Source organism: Zingiber officinale, chromosome 2A, assembly GCF_018446385.1.
Source record: "Zingiber officinale cultivar Zhangliang chromosome 2A, Zo_v1.1, whole genome shotgun sequence".
Lineage (NCBI taxonomy): Eukaryota > Viridiplantae > Streptophyta > Magnoliopsida > Zingiberales > Zingiberaceae > Zingiber > Zingiber officinale.
The window spans coordinates 150,833,102-150,853,962 of record NC_055988.1 but is presented as its reverse complement, the minus strand read 5'-3'; the positions used below and the strand labels follow the sequence as shown (position 1 = coordinate 150,853,962).

At 37.7% G+C, this 20,861-nt stretch overlaps 3 protein-coding genes across 8 annotated transcripts; all 3 read right to left on the bottom strand.

Annotated features, from left to right (window-relative positions):
* Positions 1 to 1,689: 1,689 nt before the first annotated feature.
* On the bottom strand, positions 1,690 to 2,791 carry LOC122040150. The gene has a single exon (XM_042599494.1). It carries the CDS (start codon positions 2,550 to 2,552, stop codon positions 1,887 to 1,889), a length of 666 nt encoding a protein of 221 aa, XP_042455428.1. The 5' UTR covers positions 2,553 to 2,791; the 3' UTR covers positions 1,690 to 1,886.
* Positions 2,792 to 3,199: 408 nt separating this feature from the next.
* Positions 3,200 to 6,606, bottom strand: LOC122042693 (zinc finger CCCH domain-containing protein ZFN-like). Of its 2 annotated transcripts, none has more exons than XM_042602950.1 (7): positions 6,225 to 6,606; positions 5,929 to 6,131; positions 5,750 to 5,803; positions 4,837 to 4,953; positions 4,481 to 4,753; positions 3,851 to 4,003; positions 3,200 to 3,735 (listed from the first exon to the last, which is right to left on the bottom strand). In XM_042602950.1, the coding sequence occupies exons 1-7, from the start codon at positions 6,289 to 6,291 to the stop codon at positions 3,451 to 3,453; spliced, it is 1,152 nt and encodes a 383-aa protein (XP_042458884.1). In that variant the 5' UTR covers positions 6,292 to 6,606; the 3' UTR covers positions 3,200 to 3,450. The 2 variants fall into 2 exon arrangements, with proteins under 2 accessions (XP_042458884.1, XP_042458885.1); XM_042602951.1 differs by having other exon boundaries at positions 5,929 to 6,122.
* A 535-nt stretch (positions 6,607 to 7,141) lies between these two features.
* Positions 7,142 to 12,919, bottom strand: LOC122042691 (protein STRUBBELIG-RECEPTOR FAMILY 8-like). Of its 5 annotated transcripts, none has more exons than XM_042602945.1 (16): positions 12,667 to 12,919; positions 12,391 to 12,574; positions 12,147 to 12,279; positions 11,999 to 12,070; positions 11,830 to 11,895; positions 11,662 to 11,733; positions 11,509 to 11,577; positions 11,081 to 11,152; positions 10,915 to 10,980; positions 10,775 to 10,840; positions 10,373 to 10,695; positions 8,936 to 9,186; positions 8,189 to 8,460; positions 7,757 to 8,098; positions 7,521 to 7,677; positions 7,142 to 7,437 (listed from the first exon to the last, which is right to left on the bottom strand). In XM_042602945.1, the coding sequence occupies exons 2-16, from the start codon at positions 12,479 to 12,481 to the stop codon at positions 7,276 to 7,278; spliced, it is 2,214 nt and encodes a 737-aa protein (XP_042458879.1). In that variant the 5' UTR covers positions 12,482 to 12,574; positions 12,667 to 12,919; the 3' UTR covers positions 7,142 to 7,275. The 5 variants fall into 5 exon arrangements, with proteins under 5 accessions (XP_042458879.1, XP_042458882.1, XP_042458880.1 ...); XM_042602948.1 differs by having other exon boundaries at positions 12,391 to 12,571; XM_042602946.1 differs by having other exon boundaries at positions 12,672 to 12,919.
* Between the last annotated feature and the right edge of the window lie 7,942 nt (positions 12,920 to 20,861).

The following is a 20,861-nucleotide window of genomic DNA, read 5'->3' as shown; positions in this document are numbered from 1 at the left end:
AAATGATTAGTGAATTAATTAGTAAGCTCTAAATTTGTTCTCTATGCTAATTATTCATAAATAATTAGCAAACATAATATTCGAAATGTTAAGAGATAAATTCTAGATTAGTTTAGTTTTTAAAAATCTAAGAGAATTTCAACTCATAGTATAATATATTTATAATTTTTAAAAATGAATTGACATATTGGCCTATGACTTATTTAATTGTTAAAATAAAAATATCATTTTAGATTACATGACTTTTTTATTTAAAATAGTTTTTTTTTAAATTAAAACCCCTAATTTTACAGAAAGATTAAAAATTAAAGATTGAAACACGAATCTAAGTAATTGTTCTGTCACAATCTAATTAAGATTCCATGTGGAAGATTAGGATATAAAAAATGAATCTTTAATGGTCAAATGTTTACCCTTGACTTATATTATTATTATTATTATTATTATTATTATTATTATTATTATTATTAAAGAAAATTGATATAATTCTGATTATTGTTGTCGGCATTTTTTTTATTCAAAATTTCTATTTTCTAATTTTTTATGAAATTGGTTCTAATCTTCTTCACTAATTAAATAAAAGAAAATTATGGTACACCATCTAAATGGGTCGATTGAGCCCAAATTGAGCTTGACCTTGTTTAACTCTTTTTACCAAATCTATGAATGAACTTAAAAAAATTATAAATAATTTAGTAAAAAAAGTCAAAATAACACCTTTATTTTCAGAATCGTCCAGATGACACCTCACTTATATTTTAGTTTTTTTTTATCATAAAGTCATTTCATCCATGTATAATTACCTAATTAATCTTTAGTAAAATATAATTTTGAGTTAAGATTAAAATCATCCAGAGTCTTTGAAAAAAAATTAAATAATATTTTTTAAATCTGAAACAAATTTCATCCCATAATTAGTTATTAGATTTTTAAACAAATTCTAATTTAATAAATTATTTTAATTTAATCCGAGTTAAAAATTATATGACTATTTAAAATTTAAAATTTAATATTTAAATTATAGTAATTATGAAATTATAATTAGAATTTTAGATAAAATAAATATCATTTAATTTATTGATAGGTGAGGGCACTGTAAATTTTTCGAAGAGATGTGTGTCAAAAGTGTGTATCTGTCAGAAGCGATTAAGTAAAAACCGATAAAATTACGAGAGGGACGACTGTTTTTAGAAGGAGAAAAAATGCTAACATTATATTTTTGTTAACTTGGGGCGTAATTCTAATTTTTGCCCTTTAATTTTAATTTTGAAAAATTGAAATTGTGTGAGCTTCGTAGGTATCGACAACATCCTCGAAACATGGAAAAGTTAACTAAACCCTTTTATTTGTCTGCTGTTGCTGTGGGAATTCCAAAGCATGAAGATGCTGCTACTGTTCCGTCCTTGGGCTTAACATCACCCACTCTCTTTTGTCTCTACAAATGCCAACAAAATCTTTTTTATATTTTCCGTCAAAATCTTCTCATAGATTTCCAAATCCTAATAATAAATTGTAAACCAATTTGTTTTTATTTCGTCTTTCTTTTTCAAAGTTCTTATCGAATTTGATAATAATACATTAAACTTTAAAAAGAGAATCGCAAAAAGGAGTAAATTTTATGTTTTTTTTTTGTTTCACTTTCACTCCATCAAATAGATTTGTTCATAGCAAATGAAAGTTAGGATGAAATTTCTTAATGATAGAACAGTTTGGTTCTTAAAAGGAGCGATTTTTTACATGAAGCAAAAGAACTCTGTTTTGAGTTCCAACAAAGCAGAAAATTTACAGGAGGAAGGAAGAAGACGACTACCTCGATCAGGAACAGGAAAGGGGAGATCGAATTCTAACCCATTTTAGTAACAAAAAACCTTCCTTTTCTTGTGGATTCAGTTCCAGACGCCCCAAACTCTTTCACCGATGAAGGTCATAAATCTCCTCACAGAGCTCTTGTCGATCGCATTAATGGCAGAGTTGTCGCCATCACTCGTTCCGTCCTCCACCTTCTCCTCTGCCGCCGCTACCGGCGGCGCCTCCTCATCCGCTCCGTCGACGCTGCTGGTCGTATCGTCGTATTCACGGCCGTCGTCATCGGACGATGGAAAAAGCTGAGGCCGAGCTACTTTGCCTTCCTCCGGCGCCGCCGCGGCCTTAAAGGCAGCACCTTTCCGTCCGCCGCGGCCGCTGCGCCGCCGGCGGCGGCCGCGCTCCCGCTCCTTGGAGGCCAGTCCTTCCTCCACCGCGTCGATGATGCGGTGGATGACCTGGCGGTTGGGCGACGCGTCCCACCGCGCCCAGAAGCTCGTGTAACACCCGAAGCACCCGCAGCCCAGCTCCGGAAGGTGCGTCGGCCGCTGCGGCGACCACTCCCTCCGCCTCTCCCCTCCGCCTCCTCCGGCGCCGCCGTTGCTGGAGAGCAAGTAGGCCAGTACCTCCTGCTCCTCGGGCGCCAGAACCGCCGCCAGCGCCATCACCGCCGCGGGGAGCGCAGCCAGATGGTTGGGCAACGGGGCCGGGTGGACCCGCCGTGCCTGGCCCTTGCCGAGCTTCTTCATCGTCAAGATGGGATTTTGAAGGAACAGGAACGCTAAAAATGGCAACTTTGGACCAAAGGTCGGCGACGAAGAAGAAGTAGAACTGTAGAAGGAGAAGGATCAGTAGTTAGGAACAGCGACTCTTAACTCTTCGTGTTGCTCTTGCAGAGGAGACGCCATTAATGAAAGGAAGCAATCCCATTGGATACATAAATAATTGGACAGGACAATAAAATCATTTCTTTTCTCTCTTTTTTTTTTCAAAAAATTAAGATAAACTGTGACATAAGAAGATGAACTCTGACTGGCTGATTACCAAGTCGACTATGGAGACTACTGAATGAGTCTTATTTCTGAAAGTTTACTTGGTCAAGAAATAATTTTTTTTTGGAGAATTTTGACTATTGTTGTGACCATTGCATGATTTAATGCCCCAAACTTTGGGGGTGAAAGTTTGTGAGTTTCTCGACTTGGCCTTTGATGTAAACTTGATGAAAAATAAAAGGGTTGACATTTGTTTGTTGACCATCTCTTTCACCCTTGATTTCTACTGCCAAGATCTTCATGCTAGTCAAGGGTGTGTTACCTTCCGAGTCGAATCTAATCCGGTCGACCGACTTTTGGTTGAATTTGGATCTACCCACAATAATTGAACCTACAAAACTGAATTCATACAACAATAAACGAGATATGTTCCAAAAGTTGAGATCCATTACAAGTTTAACACAGTGAAATTCTAGCATCTTTACATGTGACTCCATTGATTTTTCTTACAGCAACACAGCTATCACAGTTCATCTTATGTATCTGCAAGCTTCCCTAGTTCTCAGGGCAGTCATAAGCAAAAAAAGGTGACTGAGACGGCGATGATCTGAAATCTCATTTCTGTAACCATATTAAGAGACGATGGAGATTAGCACTAATCTGATTGAGGTGCAGCAGTGTGTGATGGAGAAGTCTCTCTTGAGGAGCCATCTTCGATTTCAGTAATGCTCACAGATTTCTTGAACTCATTTGGTGATTTTGGGACCCCATGGCATAAATCATCGGTCGCCATCCACGTAAATTTGGTCCTCCTGTGGTAGGCAGAGATCGATGCTGGTTCTTGAAGAGGTAGCACAGCCACAAAAGGATGATCGAATTTGCAAGCTTCACCGTACTTGCAGATTCCGTATGTGGAATAGGATGTGCACGCAGGAGCATCCTTTGCCATCGAGTCAGAAGGATTTGTGTTGGAAGTTTTAGAACAAGGACCACAATCAGACAGAAGAAAAAAGAAACACTCTCTCTTTGAACTAAGAGCAAGTGAAGAAATTTACCGGTCCCATGAAGCATGGAGATACTTGATTCATCTCCTTAGGGTGATGATATTTGCATGAACTACCAAATTTGCAGCTCCCTGTTTTCATATAAAATTGGCATTTTGGTTGATCAGGCCTCTCGGGGAAATCCACCGACACACTTGGACCTGACTGTACATGTTCGGTACGTGGTTAGGACTAATAATAATGTCGTTTGAGATAATACTTAGGTTGACATTCGAATAGAGAGCATTCGAATTTTAAGCCTATCTTAGACAAGAGCTAGTCATAATTCTCAACTATAGACACAACTTAAATGCCAAAAATACGTATTCTTCAGCAAAAAAAATATGGGAGACACATGTAACGCATTAACTGTAATAATCTATATCCTGTAGTCAAAAGCTTATAATACTATCATGGTAACAAATGTAATTAATAAATTAAAAAAATAACACACAAGAAGATGAGCTAGAACTAAAAAACATACTGCATATTCCGATTGTTAATATGACAAACACATTTCACTAAGAAACAAATGTGCAATTATGCTAAATCTTGTAATTCCTGTAACATATAATCAAACATATCTATCCATTAAACAATAAGCATAATGCATAGATACTCTAGTGGATTTGAGTGGCTCACCAAATATGTGCTCCAACCCTGTTGCATCGGCATGGTCAATTGTGTTGGTGGAAGAATAACAGGCATGTAATATTGAAGACGATCCAGTCCGGGATTCAACATGAAAGGGGGCCTAGAAAAACACAATGGTAGTCCAACTGAATATGGCACTGGGGTAGGTGCAGAAAATCCAGAATAAGCTGTGGTATTGTCAGGCTGTGGATGATTGAATTTGCAGGTAACTCCAAATTTGCAAGATCTTGTTCGCATGTAGTAGGGACAAGATTTTTCATCCTGTGGACCCAGAGCAAAATTATACTCACAGAAAGTCCATCAACTAAATGTTTGAAGCTTAAGAAAATGGAAATGTTAAACACCATCCTCATCGGTAGACCCAAAATATTGAACTGAAGTAGTTGGCCATCGTGCTTATCTCGTGCATGATGATACTTGCAGTTTTTTCCAAACTTGCAAGTTCCTGTTTTGAGAAAAAACTGCAGACCAATTGAAATAAAGAAAATGTAAGTAGAATCCCACAATCATCCTATGGTCTGATATTTAATGCATTCATGTAGGAAAAAAGAAATAAATGCAACTTATAGTCATATCAGCAACAGATTAGCAGTAACTTATTGAGAAATGAAATCAAGCTTCTAATTAAGATAAGCTACAATAATTTTCAGAAGGAAATTGGCCCTTCCAGAAGAAGGCCCTTTCAAGTAGAGTTTTTTTCCTTCTTAATTCAAGAATTGAAAGTATAACCTCAGAAACAGATCTTCTCTTACTGTGAGGATTGGGTAACTGGGTAAAATAGGTTGGAGTTTTGGGCAGTATATAACCACTTGTAGTCTATACAAGTAGAGTGCTTTGTGAAGCACAAGGTCAGTTTCGGCGCAACAGTATGTCAATTAAAGGATAATCTAGATCATATTCATTTGGATGTTTGTGGATCATCTATGTTTTCCTAAAAATTTGATGCTAAGTCAATTGGTTACGCTCTTATTGTTGCATAGGAACAAGATCTATTGCACGTTGTAGGTATGGTTTGCTCATACTATCTCACCGGTTGGTGTAGCCCAATGGTTTGTATTTAAGGAACAAAAGATGCAGTTATTTGAGAAGATTTACACCCGAAATTTTGTAGACTTTCCAAAAGGTGAAAAGGGGGTGGCACAATAGCCAGGTAAATGAAATCTCAGTTGAAGCCTCCTAGATTTGGGCCGTTAGACATATCCATGATGCAGAAAAGAGAAAACAGAAAAATGGCCGTGGTTCTCTAATATACTGTACCTGGCAATCAGGTTGACCATCTCTTTGTGGAAGTTCATCTTTGTGATGAGTTCCCTGCAAGAAACAATTACTTCTGGTTTTAACAGCATGATCCATATGAAATTCCTCCATGGATGAGTTCTAACTAAAAAAGCATGGTTGGTTTCCACTAGCAACTTAAGTAACATGAATAACATCACCTCTATTAGCGGTACTTCTTGCATGGTTACAGGAGGATGATTATACTTGCACTTATTCCCATAATTGCATAACCCAGTCCTCGTGTAGAAGCTGCAATCTGGCTCTCCAGGGCGCTCAGGGTACAAATTCATACTACCTTTTGCGTCTTCTTGGCTATCCTTCTCATTCCCAGTCTTTAAATGCCTCAAAGGCTCTGCCATCACTAACCACAGATCATTTGTCATGTGCCATTATACGAAAAGCGAAAACTTTTCCAGTTCTTACAAAACAATCAAACCATAAACAGGTAAAACACCTTCAAGGCTATCCGGTGAGGCGTCACAAGAAAAATCGGAAACAGCATTGTGCCTGGAGTAGGGCATCGGAGCTTTCTCCTACCCTATCGCAGAATCAATCAACCAAACCCTTTAAAAACAGGGGAAAACTGCAAATTTTACGACTTGGAATCCGAGCTCGATCGAGCTGCCTCCGCCACTCGAAAGAATGAACAGTGCCGCCCCAAAAGCGCAGAATCTTGAGCAAAAAAAAGAAGGCGACAGCAGTAGCTTTCGCCAAGGATTTAAATCTCCAATGGATTGATCGAATCGAATCGCAGATTTCCACTCCCTCAATCTTTATCTCTCCGATTCTTTCGCTTTTCCATTAATTGCTCCCATTAGTCGCAGTTAATTGCGTGCTTAGTCATACTTGTCTCCTGATTTTCGTGCCTTAATGACGCGACTAACTTTCAATGAGAACCCTCCCAACTTTAGTTTGTATTTTAGTCCCTACTAAAGTACTAATTTAAATTTGATGAAGCATCCTGCAACACTTGAAAACAAAAAAAAAAAACCAAAATTATATTAAAAAAAAATATTGAATCAGCTAACACCGAACCTGAATGACCGGTCCAATTTTAAAAAAAAATTATCAACCATTAAAATAAATTGAAAAACTATTCAAAACTATATTAGTTCATAGAGATTGTTGGTGGAGTTTAGAGCAAGTTGTTTTGCTGATCGTCATATCATCGATTCCAGGTGAAGATTGCTACATCTGTTCTCCTAAATTAACCACTGAAAGTTCTACAACCTCAGTTTGAGATATCTAGAGCAATAAAATGACAGAATCCATGCTCTGTCGTCCAATTGATGAATTAACAGAAGTTTTTGGAGCATCTGGTGAAACTCAGAATAAACACAAGTACAATTACAATTAGAGAAGCATCTCCAATTTATCATTAACTTTGTTATTTCTTTGATTTACTATAAGTTTTAATAAACTCCGAGAACAGAAATGTACTAAACAATATGTTTAGAAGGAACTGAATATTGATAATGAAAAGAGGGGGAAAAAAATCAAAAAAATTAAAATGGTGTGTTCTCTGCCATTCTGGTTTCCTGCTCCAATGCCCTGTACGAGAATCCAAATTCCTCGCCCGATCGCCTTCTGAGCGGGCTTGCTCTCTGCACCAGCTGAACTAGTTGTTGGACGACTTCTGACATCGGCGGTCGGAACTCTGGCTCCGTCTGTCAGCAGGAAAACAATAAGAATTTTCATGTTTTGATGAAAGACTGGAAAAATAACATGCTATTGAATTGGTTTGAAGTACCTGAACACATAGCGCAATTATGTCAGCAAAACGCGAAAGAGATTTGGCAGGATATATTCCATTCAATGCTGGATCAACCATCCTAGATAACGCGTCTATGTCGTGGAGTTGAGGAATAGCCCACCTGACAAGGGATTGTTCCGAGCGCACTCTAGAACTGAAATAGACCAGCATATAGAAATCAGCTGTTGGAATCTGAAAACATTTAGTCAAGCAAACAGTTTATGAAAGCGGACCTATCAAGTGGTTTCCGACCAGTGAGGAGCTCCAACATCACTACTCCAAAGCTATACACGTCGCTCTTCACAGTATACATTCCGGTCATTGCAAATTCTGGAGCACTATAACCGAATGAGCCAACTACCTCGGTCGAAACCTGTTGAGTTAATGATTTATGAAGTCTGATTACAAGGCTAACATTGTCAGTAACTGTTTTACTTGCCTGTCTCTCGGTTTTCCGTGTTAAGGCAGCTAGTCCACAGTCCGACAAGTAAGGGTTAAACTCTTCATCGAGTAAGACGTTCGCAGACTTGAGATTTCTGTGTACTACAGAGGGCAAACATACTTCATGCAGGTATCTGAGTACAAAGAAAGGTGAGTCCAATTCACTGAAAGCGATACATGTTCAAAAAGTACAAACCAATTTTACAGTCTCAAACAGTACTTACTCCAGTGCCCTAGCAGTACCGAGAGATACCTTCATACGCGCATTCCAAGATAGCTTCCTGCTACAATCATCAACAAAGTGCACCACATCATGCAGAGTTCCATTTCCAATATATTCATAAACCAAAAGCCTTTGCCCATATTCTGCACAATATCCTGAAAATGCAACGATGTTTGGATGCCTTAATCTCGATATATTTGAAACAGCCTCGAGAAAGTTATCCTCCTCTTGTATGGATAATGCTGCACTGTCGATCTTTTTAATTGCCAAAACCTGGGAGAGGCAAGGAATTGATTGGTATGTCGTGCTCAAATTAGCAGAACAACTAAAGTGTAATCATTGACGCTTCGCCAAAATGGAAATGTGATCATTACACTAACCTAATTTAACAAGAATACTATTAATTTAACAAGGTCAAGAAAAAGAGGAAATAAGAATCAATATAGCAACATAGTTTCCCAAATAATGTACACATAACAAAATTGGCTTTTACGAAGAGTAGAAATGAAAAATGTAAGCTGACAGTCTTCAAGGATTTGAGATATAACAGAAGACTCAACACAAGTAAACGAAATGAGTTATTTTATTTTCCAGTCAAGCTATATATCAGGGTGCAGATTGATATATCTTATGTTTTTGTCAGTTAGATAACAACAATTGAGCTCTTAATCTTCTCTGTTATGCACATTTTGGTTTTAAAAATGAATGAAAACTTTTTCATTACATGGTGTAGTTCACCAAAGATCACCTTTCCATTAGGGAATTCTGCTCTATATACCCGACCAAGGGAACCTTCACCCACAAGACAATCCTGGTTGAAGCTGTTCGTGGCAACCTGAAGTGAAGCAACAGAATATGATGTTGCAGCTGTAGACACTTTTGTTCGGTTTGCAGTTCCACTCTTCTCATCCAACTTGTGAATTATGATTTTATCAGGAAAATTCAGACTTGCTGTGGAAGGACTTTTCAGCATCTGCTCTTGCATCTCTTTCTCAGTGACTTGTTAAGTCATGCACAAGAGGGAAATTGATTCACTTGTATGTTAATAAAGACTAGAAAATATATGAGACTGTTAATAAAGACTAGAAAATATATGAGACTGTATCAAAAACTGTACATAAACAATCAAATAATCCCAGGAAAAAAGATTTGTCTACTTACCTTAATGAATCAACACAAGTATACACTTATCTAATGTTAAAAATTATACATCTCCCAATACATAATACTCAAAATTAAGCAGATCATTTTTCATGTAATTGATAGAAATTTGGGTAAACAATCTTATAAATGATAAATAATTTGAAACTAATTACATAGCTTTGAGTTGTTTATAAACATGGTAGCAAAAGGTGGAATCCGCCACCCCAACGGCCCCACACGATCGGCCCCATGACTATCTGTGAGGAGATAAATCGGAAAGCTGTAGCAGTGTGGGGAGGGCTTCTTTGAGTTGTTTATAAACTTGTTAACATTGATAGTGCAAATGTGAATCTTTTCAAGTCAATTTAAGAAATTAATGCAAGGTTATCTACCATGAGAGGAATGATAAATAATTTGAAATTCATTACATCACAAAGTTGTTTAAAGGTATGCCAACAAATAAATACTAACACTCCATGACTATAAAAAGTTAATTTTTGTGTTGTAAATCCAATTCTACTAGAGGTATTTAAGTAGAACTATTATTAAATTGCATGAAATGTATTCTTAATAGTAAGATAAGAAGAAAAGTAATATTAATATGGATGAAGATAAAATTCGTAGAAGTAGCTATTACAGATATTTTGGATCTATTAGTCAGCAAGCAAATGATATTGATGAATATATTATTTACAGGATAAGAGAGTGTGTGGTTGAATGGAGAGGAGATTTTGAAGGCTTTTGTGATTCTTGTGTTTCCTTCAAGTTAAAAGGAAAATTTCATAAAATTATAATACAATCATCATAGCATATGAATCTGATAGTTTGATAGTCAGGGAACAATTTCATAACTGATGCTGCTAGATATAAGTAAAACCAGTTTTTCGATGTAATTGTCGTTACATATTAGGAATGAAATATCCACAGAAATTATCTCCTTCTTGAGAGATATAGGATATTTATGTGTCCCGAAATCAGAGAAGAAAAATTAAGGGCGTGAAATAAAAGGAAAGAAACCAAAAATTATGAACTGATGGGGTACCTTTGTTTGTACCGACATCTGCTAACCTTCCAGAATCACTCCCACTAATAATACCATCATGTTTACTCTTCCAAATGTTGAAAAGGTACAATGTTCCAGCTAATAGTATGCATAACACACCAACTGTCGAACTTATAGCAATCCCTATCACTTGACCTGTAGTCAAGCTCTGTTTGTTGCTCGCATGATCTGGAGAGTTTGATGATGGCATATATCTAGGTTCTTGAGTGTCATCACAAACCCGGTGTGGTCTTCTTGGAGGAGGTGGCATGTATGGTGGTGGGGGAGGAGCCAGGTTATTGGAGAAGGAATTTCCTCCAGTCCTATGTATGAAAATCACAGTAATGAGACTGGAAAAGCAGAAGAAAACACTTGTACATGCAAAAAGACTTTATAACTCACTCAAGGTTTGGAATTGAATTGAAACCCTGTGGTATCCAACCATTAAATTGGTTGTTTGCAATATTACTGAAAAAAATTAAACAACATTAGATTTTGGTTGCAGAGAGTGGGATGGTAGCACCTTGCTCAAGGTAACTTACAGAGTAGTTAGGTCTAGATTTGCAAGAATATTAACTGATCCTGTCAATCGATTATTTTGTAAATAACTGCAGAAGCAACGACAGACATAAAGCTTAGGAATCTTATGTCATGAATGTGGCTGGCATAAGAACACAAATAGGACAATCTCTTTTTTGGCGTACTTACAGACAGGAAAGATTGGACATGAAACCAAATGAGTTAGGTACATCTCCGGAGAAGTTGTTGAAAGACAAATCCCTGAGATGAATCATATACAAGCTTAAGATGAATGTGTACAATGTCCAAGTATATTGACAGGAGAATTTATTATTACAAGCAATTTAGGATGACAATTCAACATCAACAACAACATCTGAGACAATTGCCATTGCAAATTGCAATTCATCCTAGTAAGCATAAACAAAATATACCTTACTACTTAAGCAACATGCCTGAAGAATCGGTGTAATTTTAAACAAGACGTAATATATTCCATATTATAAGCATTCAACCATCATAAATTGCTTCTATGAACTTAAATGGTAAGGTAGAAATTCTAATTACAGCGTAAGAAGGTACTGGAACAAAAAGAACATCATTGACAAGTATCTTACAACACAGAGAGGTTCTGAAGATCTCTGAATAGATCACCAATCTCCGATAGAACATTGTGGCTGAGATTGCTTCATTGATACAATATGAATACTGTTCAGTATAAAATTATCTACACCGTCAAGAAGCACAAGGAACCCCAACAAACAACTTACAGGTAGTTGAGAGAGATCATGCTAGAGATAGAATATGGAAGATTCCCATGAAGATCATTGCCAGCGAGATTCCTGCATCAACCAACAAAGCAAATGATACAAATTAGTCAGTCATGACAATGACTTTAAGAAAGGAAAATTGAACCTCCAATGCGTCAAAATCATTACAGATAAGTTAAGTTGGGTGGTAGTTGATATGGAATGGTTTTTTGTATGTTGTTGTCACTCAAGTCTCTGCAAATAAGGTAAAATGGAAGAGCCTGATGAATCGTTGCATAGAAATAATCCACATTTATGGAACAAAAGATGAGATTTCAAAAGCTATAGGATTGCTCACAGTGTTTTCAAAGACAAGAGATCTGAAAGGAGGTAGCCCAGGGAACCGTTAAGCCCTAATCCTGATAACTTTCTGTTGCAGCAAGAGAGACAGCATAATTACGAAGCAAGAAGAACAAAATAGATGGAGATTCACCCGGAATGCCTACATGGCAGTAACAGCTGAACCGGAGCAAGAAACCCCCTTCCACGAGCCGCCGCAAGGGTCGCCGCCGCTCTCAGTCCATCCGGAGAGCTTCCGAGGGCTATTCAAAGAAGTATACAACACACCAAGAGCTTGAACTGCAAATTAAACTCTTTGAATCAAATGCAACAAAAGAAAACCCCTTCCCTTTCCCCACAGAGAAGTCCTCTAAACCCCTACATTGCGAATCAATTTCCTTCACGACGTACCGTCAGACGAATCGGTGGCGGATTCCACCGCCGCCGCGAAGAGGAGCAGAAAAGGAACAAGAGCCGCCGGGAGACGATCGCCTCTTGCCATCTCCTCCTCCGAGCTCTTCCTCTTCGTTGAAAGCCGAGGGGACTAATATACTTGCATCCGACACAGCAGCAGTGTCGGCGACGTGTCTCTCTGCTGGTAAAAATTGGATTTTGCTTTAAGGGAAGGGTTCAACGACGAAGAAGATGGCTTGGAATGGACAAAAGTGGAGAAAAGAAGATAGCTACTGTACTGCTCCCTCTTCTACAGTTCTACTAAACCAGCACTGCCATTATCAGCAAGATTGAACCTTGTTGCGTCTTATGGATCTCTTCTCAAAAGCCAACACCCAATGAATGCCAGGAACAAGAATAGAAACAGAGAGAGAGAGAGAGAGGATGAGATGACAGAGATTAAATTGGTGAATGAATGCGATTTGGCTGTAGCAATTTAAAAATTGGAACTTTGAGTTTAACTTCTCTTCTCGTTACAGAGTGGAAAAAGCAGGTCAAAACGTGATGGCAACGGGCTCAAAATAAATGAGGGAGAAGGTGAGTGATGACGGTGCTCAAGTCCAATCAATGCCATCCAAATCTGACCTAGTTGACCAGGTCACAGTTCCGGTCCATAATTTTATCCGATTGAACCGGTTTGATCGATTCAGCCAGAATTCATGTGTGTTTTTTGAATTTATTTTGATGATAAGTGAAAAATTTTTGTAAACTAAATTAATTATTGATTCAAAAAGATTATATATCTGAATTATAAAAAAAACATATAGTTATTTAAAATGAGTAGAAAATTTACTAGAGGAGTAAATTTGATAATTATAAAATATAAAATCTTAAATGGACGCAATTATTAAAAAAAAAAATATGAATACAACAATTATTGATTGCTAAATTTATGAATTTTATGTAAATATTATTTAATATTTTGAAATGATATTTATAGATTTTAAAATGGCATTTGGAGTAGAGAAAAAACCTAATAAAAACTAACTTAAAGAGAACACATTTTGTTTTCGTTTAAATATTTAGATATTTAAAAGAAAACCCACATTTTTTAAACATTAAAAAAGGTTTTCCTAAATTAATATTCCTTAAAAATAAATTTAAAAGAAGGATAAGTATTTCAAACCCCCACCTAATTAAAGACCTAATATTCCTTGACTTTTAAATTTTTAAGGACATATTAATTATAAGTCAAACAGTGGAAATTTAGTTCAATAATAATAATAATAATAATAATAATAATAATAATAATAATAATAATAAGTAGGTGGAATTATATCATGTGTCTACAAAAACCCCTGAATTATTGATAATTCTTATGCTATTTATGCACTTCTTTGGAAAGGATCGGATTCCAGAGTTAAAATGACTTTAAACTTTTTTATGCTTTGCCATTTTGGTATCACCACAAGAATCCCCACATTGAATTAAATATTCAGACAAAAGTAATAATAAAGTTAAAATTCTTTTTATTATTATTATTTTTATATAAATGAAAAAGAAAAAAAAAATGCTTGTGCATTATTGCTGTGTGTGTTCCACATGTTGTGAATGAGATGTAAATTAAAATTAATAATAATAATTGTGGTGTGAGTTGTTGTTATTGTTGTCATCTTATGCTTTTCTTCATATTCTATTCTTCTCCTTTACAGCTTTTGGGCCACCATTGCAAGAGGAAGACAAGGAAAATGGCTTCTTGTTCATGGTTTGATTTACAAATAGAACAAGAAGCAATGTGGAGGAGTCATATCCAAACTATGGGAATCGGATGTAGAAAGTATCAAATTATCAAGTCGAATGTGTAGGATCGAAAAGAATTTAGATATCTCCATAATAGCATGATATTGTCCACTTTGGGGGTCATGGCTTTGCTCTTGGACTCTCCCCAAAAGGCCTCATGTCAATGGAGATATCTTTTTCTCTTATAAACCCATGATCTTTCCCATGTGTTTCTAATATGGGACTATGTTTGCAACCTTGCAACCCCAACAATCCCCCCCTCAAACAAAGGACCATTCCGATCCTCGACCCACCAGGTCTTCCTGCCCCTAGGACTTCCTTGCCTAATCGCAACTAGGACTTCCTGCCTGGTGTCTGGTCCTCTTGATTCGAACATAGGAGCCCCCACTTTCTTTGTTCGAGGTCAATATTGTACACACATGGCTCAATCAGACCATACCTCTTATGCACAGTTGGCGGTTAAATTGTAGGATCGAAAAGAATTTAGATATCTCCACAATAGCATGATATTGTCCACTTTGGGCCTAGACCCTCATGGCTTTGCTCTTGGGCTCTCCCCAAAAGGCCTTATGCCAATGGAGATATCTTTTTCTCTTATAAACCCATGATCTTTCCCATGTGTTTCCAATATGGGACTATGTTTGCAACCTTGCAACCCCAACAGAATGTCGAATGGATAGGGTGATACCATAGGGTGATACCGCAAGCGAACTATGGAATAGCCTGGATGACTTTGAGGCTAAGGCACAAAATAACTCTAGATAGCTCTCGGGATAATAATACAATGATAAAGCAGTTTCTCAATTTCTCGAGCATTTAAATATTAGTATCAGCTTCAGTAAATTAACGGATAAATTTATTTTAATGTGTGGTTAACCTAAGAACGCTAAGTTCATAGATCGTTCACTAGAAGTACTTCTTGATTTATCCTGATGATCGATGGAAAACTTTTATACAATCGGACAAGTCACTTCAAAATTAATCGACAAAAACTAAATACATGGTGTCAACTAAAAAAACTTAAAATAGGAAATTATAAAGAAATAGCTCCAAACAACTTAAATAATTTATATTTTTTGGTAATTTATCGGTTTGATCTCACGAAAAATTTCCACGTACCATTTAATGGCGGATCCAGAAATTCAAACATAGAGGGGCAATTTACACGGAACAAGGGATGGTATCCTCTATCTTTACTAGTGGAATCCTATAATACTAGGGGTTACATCGCTGGCAAAGGGGGGCGACCGCCGATGCCGCCCCCCCCCCCCCCTAGATCCACCCCTATGTACCATTAGAATAAATTGAGAAACATAAATAGATCCTAACGACGACCTAATTTTATAAATAATTTTGAACTTCCCAAGTGTTATATATCTTGGATAAGATTTAATTTTAGAGAGTATGTCCCATCACATTAAAATCCCGGGATCTCAACATCAAAATGTAATCTCAAGTTTCAACCTATTTCACCGTGTACGAAGTTGCGTTGAATAATAGAACACTTTAATCGTTCGTATAGCTTCAAATAAGAATGAAATATAACGGGGTGGGAAATACACGCACCGGTTTGTCAGGACTTGAATCTGACCCAGTCAACACATATCTAGATTAGTCCAATTCATGATAGAGCTCAAGTCACGGTGTCCAAACCTAATGTGACTTAGTCCAACACATAGCAGAACTCGAGCCAAATCAGATAGCGCCGATTGGACTTTAAGGGAGGCTTGATCGGAGACAAGGACGTGGGGTGGATGTGGCGGAAGCATGTCCTCAAGACATGGACGGATGTGGTTGGAACGTAAACACAACCCGAGGACGTGTGGGACGAGCACGGGATATACACTTAATGCCTAATCAAACTTTATCCTCACTTAGACGAGATTGCATAAAGGAGATCCTATTCTCGCGAGTGAAGATAAGCAGAAAATTAATGTCTTTTTACTATTTTTTATTCAGACTACTTTTTTATCATCGAGGATTCACTTAAGTATTGAAGGAAATTTGTAAAGATTTATCATAAACTCCTAATCTTTCTTGATATTCTCAACATTTGAAGGCCGCATATTAGAATCCCTTATTTTGGAGTTAGGCCAGTTCTCTCATAGAGTCTTGGAGTTTTTTCATCGCCCATCTACTTGAAATCACTTTGCCCATAGCCGACCTGACATGCATTGACCTGCCCACATACACCATCGATTCACCCTAGGTACGCCCAACTCATCCGAAGAAGACTCGACCACCATCAATTCGCTCTACGGCTGACTCACCCAAAAAACTTGGCCTGGACGTGTCAGATGGCCGACCCCATCCATGAACTTGACAGGATCATAATCCAAATCAATAAATTTACTCAGGTTAATTATTCTTTTTTTTGTATTATATGGATAAATTTGATCTATCACTTCCTAATCCTATCCACATTCGCTGGAATAAAGTAGGGCGAGATGGAAGTCTCACTTTAACTTTTAATTAGTTGCCTTCTTTAAATTCAAATATCAACAAGTTAATTATTTAATTATTAAAATTTTGATAAATTTTTCTTTATTTGTTTTTTAAAAAAATTATTCTACAATTAACTAAACCAGGCATAACCTTGAAATCATAGCCAAACATTTAAGTTGGTCAGTTATCCTATTCTAAATTTTAAATAGAATATCTAAGAATTATTTAGGTCAACTATCTTTCTTATTCTCTAAATTATACAATTATAATTATCTAAATTTAGAAAATGAATTTTATTTTGGAGAGAGAAAACATGTAGTAAAAAGTTTAGATAAGAAAGTTGGTGTGAATATTGTTACAATTTTCACTAATACTGAGCCTCTTAAATTATTCTTAAATTTTAAAAACAACTTTTATGATCGTTTGGCTATCATTTTACGGAGATTACATATCTGAATCTCGAAAATAATCTCTTACAAAAATAATAATAATAATAATAATAAAGTAAAATTGTATATAATGCATCCTTTTCCAAAATCTTACATTGACGGGATCTTGCTTATGCATGCAGCATATTGTATTATACCCACAAGTACAGCTTTATTTATTAACAGGCTAGTTATTTAGTACATCATTAAGTAGCCTTAATTATTCCAGCGCCGCCTTGTACTTCGGCGGCGGCAGCGGCGGCGGCGGCGGAAGCTTGCTCACGTTCGGCGGCCCCGAGTAGTACTGCTGAGCTCGCATCCTCTTGCGCACCTTCTGGATGTACTCCTCCGCGAGCTTGTCCACCGTCGCCGCCAGCGGCTCCATCACGTACGAGGCTGCGCGCGGTTCCTCCACCACCAGCTGTCACGCGTCCGCCGGCGGGGGCGCCGCGACGGGGAAGGTTGGCTTCGTGGGCCCGGGTGCAGCGCGTTCTCCGCGGCCGAGAGTGAGCTCGGCGAGCGCGAAGGAAGACGACCGGACGAAGTTCACGGCGAGGGAGGCGGAGTTATCGTAGAGGCTGGTGGTGTTCCTGCGCCGGCCGGCCATCTCTTGATCTGCTCTGTTTCCCCTGCTTTCGCTTCCCTGTTTCTTATCCAAGTCAGTGAGATGGAGCGAGCGATTTATGGAGAAGCAGAGGCAACATTGTTTGCTAATTAATTTTATATATATATATATATATAATATCATATTTCACCACTTGTAATTTAAAATTCAAAATTGAGAAAATTATTGCATCATAATGTTGCTTTAAGAATAACGTAAGCTGCTGAAGTGTGGAAAATGAGATGCAATATTCGAGAGAAATTGAGACAAAGCACAGGCATAGAATTTGAGGGCAGGGAATAAAGCTAAACAATGTGAAATATCTTGTATTTAAAGAGATAATTGTGACTATTTCATCTGAACCTTCACTATTTTTTTTTTAATATATGTGCAAAAGATTATTCCCACTTTAACAATGCTTTGGAGGTGGTTATGAGTTTTGTTATAATAAGTGAGAAAGGCAGGGAGAGTTAGAATCACAACTAGGATGGTGACTTTAGGGACAACAAAGGTTTATTATGATTGAATGGTTAAGAGGACTAGAAATACAAGAATTTTGTACTTTATTTATCTCGATTAATGGATCATTAAAGAGAAATAATGTATGAGAATCGAAGGATGGATTGTTAAAATAGATGCTGAACATTCAAATATAACACCACTGTAGTGTTGCACATTCAAATCCATCATCAATGTGGTGTTAACTTCCAAATTCAACCGTTGAAATTTAAAACTCAATATCACTTTGGTGCTGAACTTTCAAATCCAACACCACTTGGGTTCTGAACTTTCAAATTCACTACCATAGTATTTTGATTTCAACATTTGGAGAGGCAGAGAGTGTTGCTGTGAAAACGTAATTATCAGACTCCAAGTTGAAGACATATTTGCTCTACAACTTAGAAGGTCATGCAGTTATGTCTTTAGGGCATGGTGACACTCAGTTTCAAGCTAGAAACTAATTGTGGCAAAAGATGAATATGCTCATCCCAGCGCCCCCGTCAATCCATCCCAAGGCCAACACGGAGGAGGTAAATCACGGGCGGCTACTAGCTTTTAGAATAGTGACTAGTACATAAAGGAAGTATTTATCTCGGCTTTGTCGAGATTCGAACCCCAGACCTCATTATGACAACACTTCATGTGCTAGCCACTAGACCCATCCGAGGGACCTTCAAGCTAGAAACTAATGCACTTAGATTAGATCCCATCAGAGATGACTAGCTAGAACTATTAATAAATTTTAATTGAAACTTATTGATGGACCCAAAAGTACAAAAACTATAAAACTAGGGCATGGAAAGGAATAGGAGAGTATAGGGAAGGTAGTGTTGTTTTGCAAGAGTGATTATTAGACTCTAAGATGAAGATATGACTTTATGTCAAGATTGATTTTTTGAAAACAAATGGTCTACAGCTTAGAAGGTCATGAGTCGGTAGCTTTAGAGCATTGTGACACTCATTGTCAAGCCAGGAACTTAAAACACATAGATTGGGTTCAATCAGATATGGCTAGAACCATCTATATATTTTAGCCAAAACTTATTGATGGATCTAGATAATGGACCCAGATGTACATAAATTTTGAAATTAGGGTATGGAGAGGAATAAGGATGTGTAGGGGAAGTAGTGTTGTTATGTGATCCTGTCCGGAATATGAGTCAAATGAAGGTCGGATGAGCTGTTGCTAGCGTTGACGGAGAGGCACCTAGGGCACCCTTCTCGTATGCACCCACAAGAACGGCCCCCCCACGTGGTGTTGACGGACAACGATAGCTGAGCCGACGGTACTTGAACTCTGCGCACACTTAGCTAACCACACGGAACATTAGAGGCCAGAAATCAAGGAAAAAGTCCCCAAAGTAGGCCCTTCGAAGCTCAAGTCAAGTACTTTTTCTCCAAAAGAACAATGTATGAAGGAGAAAGAAAAATAGAAGACAAGTGCGAATGTGCGAGAGAGCATACCTGCTCAAGGGAGAGGACCTCCCTTTTTATATGACAGTGTGTACCTCTGGAGCCTAACTGATGTTAGGGAATGTCGGGTGTCAGGACATGTCTGGTGATGGAGGATGAGTGACACCCTCTTGTGGACTGGAAGAAGGTTCCATTCGCAGATGACCGCAGACCATAGGAATATTCTCTAACATACAGTAGTTCTCTCTGACAGATGATTACGATTCTCTGACCTTGTTGTCGTGTAACACCTTCTGTCTCGCCCGAGTATGAATAGGGCAACTCGGGATGATCTGTTAGGTATAGCACCTGGACTAAGTCTTGAGGGGCAGGGAGAGCTATGGTGAAATTGCTCAAGAGCTGACTGAGAGTTAACCTACTGAGAGGATCAGGCATGGATATAATCGAGCTGTGAAAATCCAACCAGTTGGAGTAGGTCAGGCATCACCCCGATTGTGCATCCTGATTCAGATCTAGGATCCTGATCTGTAAGCACCCGACCGGGCATCCTACGTCTGACGACATCAAGCTATCCTACCTCTTCTTTCCCTAGCTGTTAACCACCACGTCCTCCTGACTGTTGACAGTCACGCCCTCCTGACTATTGAGTGTTACATCCCCTTGACTTCTGACTGCCACGTCTCCTTGACTTCTGACTGCCACATCCCCTTGACTTCTGACTATCGCATCTCCTTGACTTCTGACTGCCACATCCCCTTAACTCCTGACGACAAGGTCGTACCTTTATGCACCATATCATTATGCAAGAGTGATTATCAAGTTTTAACATGAGTATATGATTTTATGCCAATTGACACAAACACTGATTTTTTTAAAACAAGTGGCCTATAGTCTAGAAGGTCATGAGATTGTCGCTTTAGGGTATGGTGACATTCAATGTCAAGCCAAGAACCTAATGCATTTGGATTGAGTCCAATCAAAGATCACTAGGGATTAAAATTTATTGATGAACCTAGAAGTATAGAAATTCTAAAATTAGGATAGAAGAGAGAGCAAAGTTTAGAAAAGATAGTGTTGTTGTGCAAGAGTGGTTACCAAGCTCCAAAATAAGGATATAATTTTGTGTTAATTAACACAAAGGTTGATTTTTTTTAAAAAAAAAACATATGCTCTACAACTTAGTAAGTCAAGAGGATGTGACTTTAGGGCGTGGAAACACTCAGTGTCAAGTCAGAAACCTAATGCATTTGGATTTAGAGAAATCAACATCGTGGAGTTGGTTTAAGCACGAAGCTGCA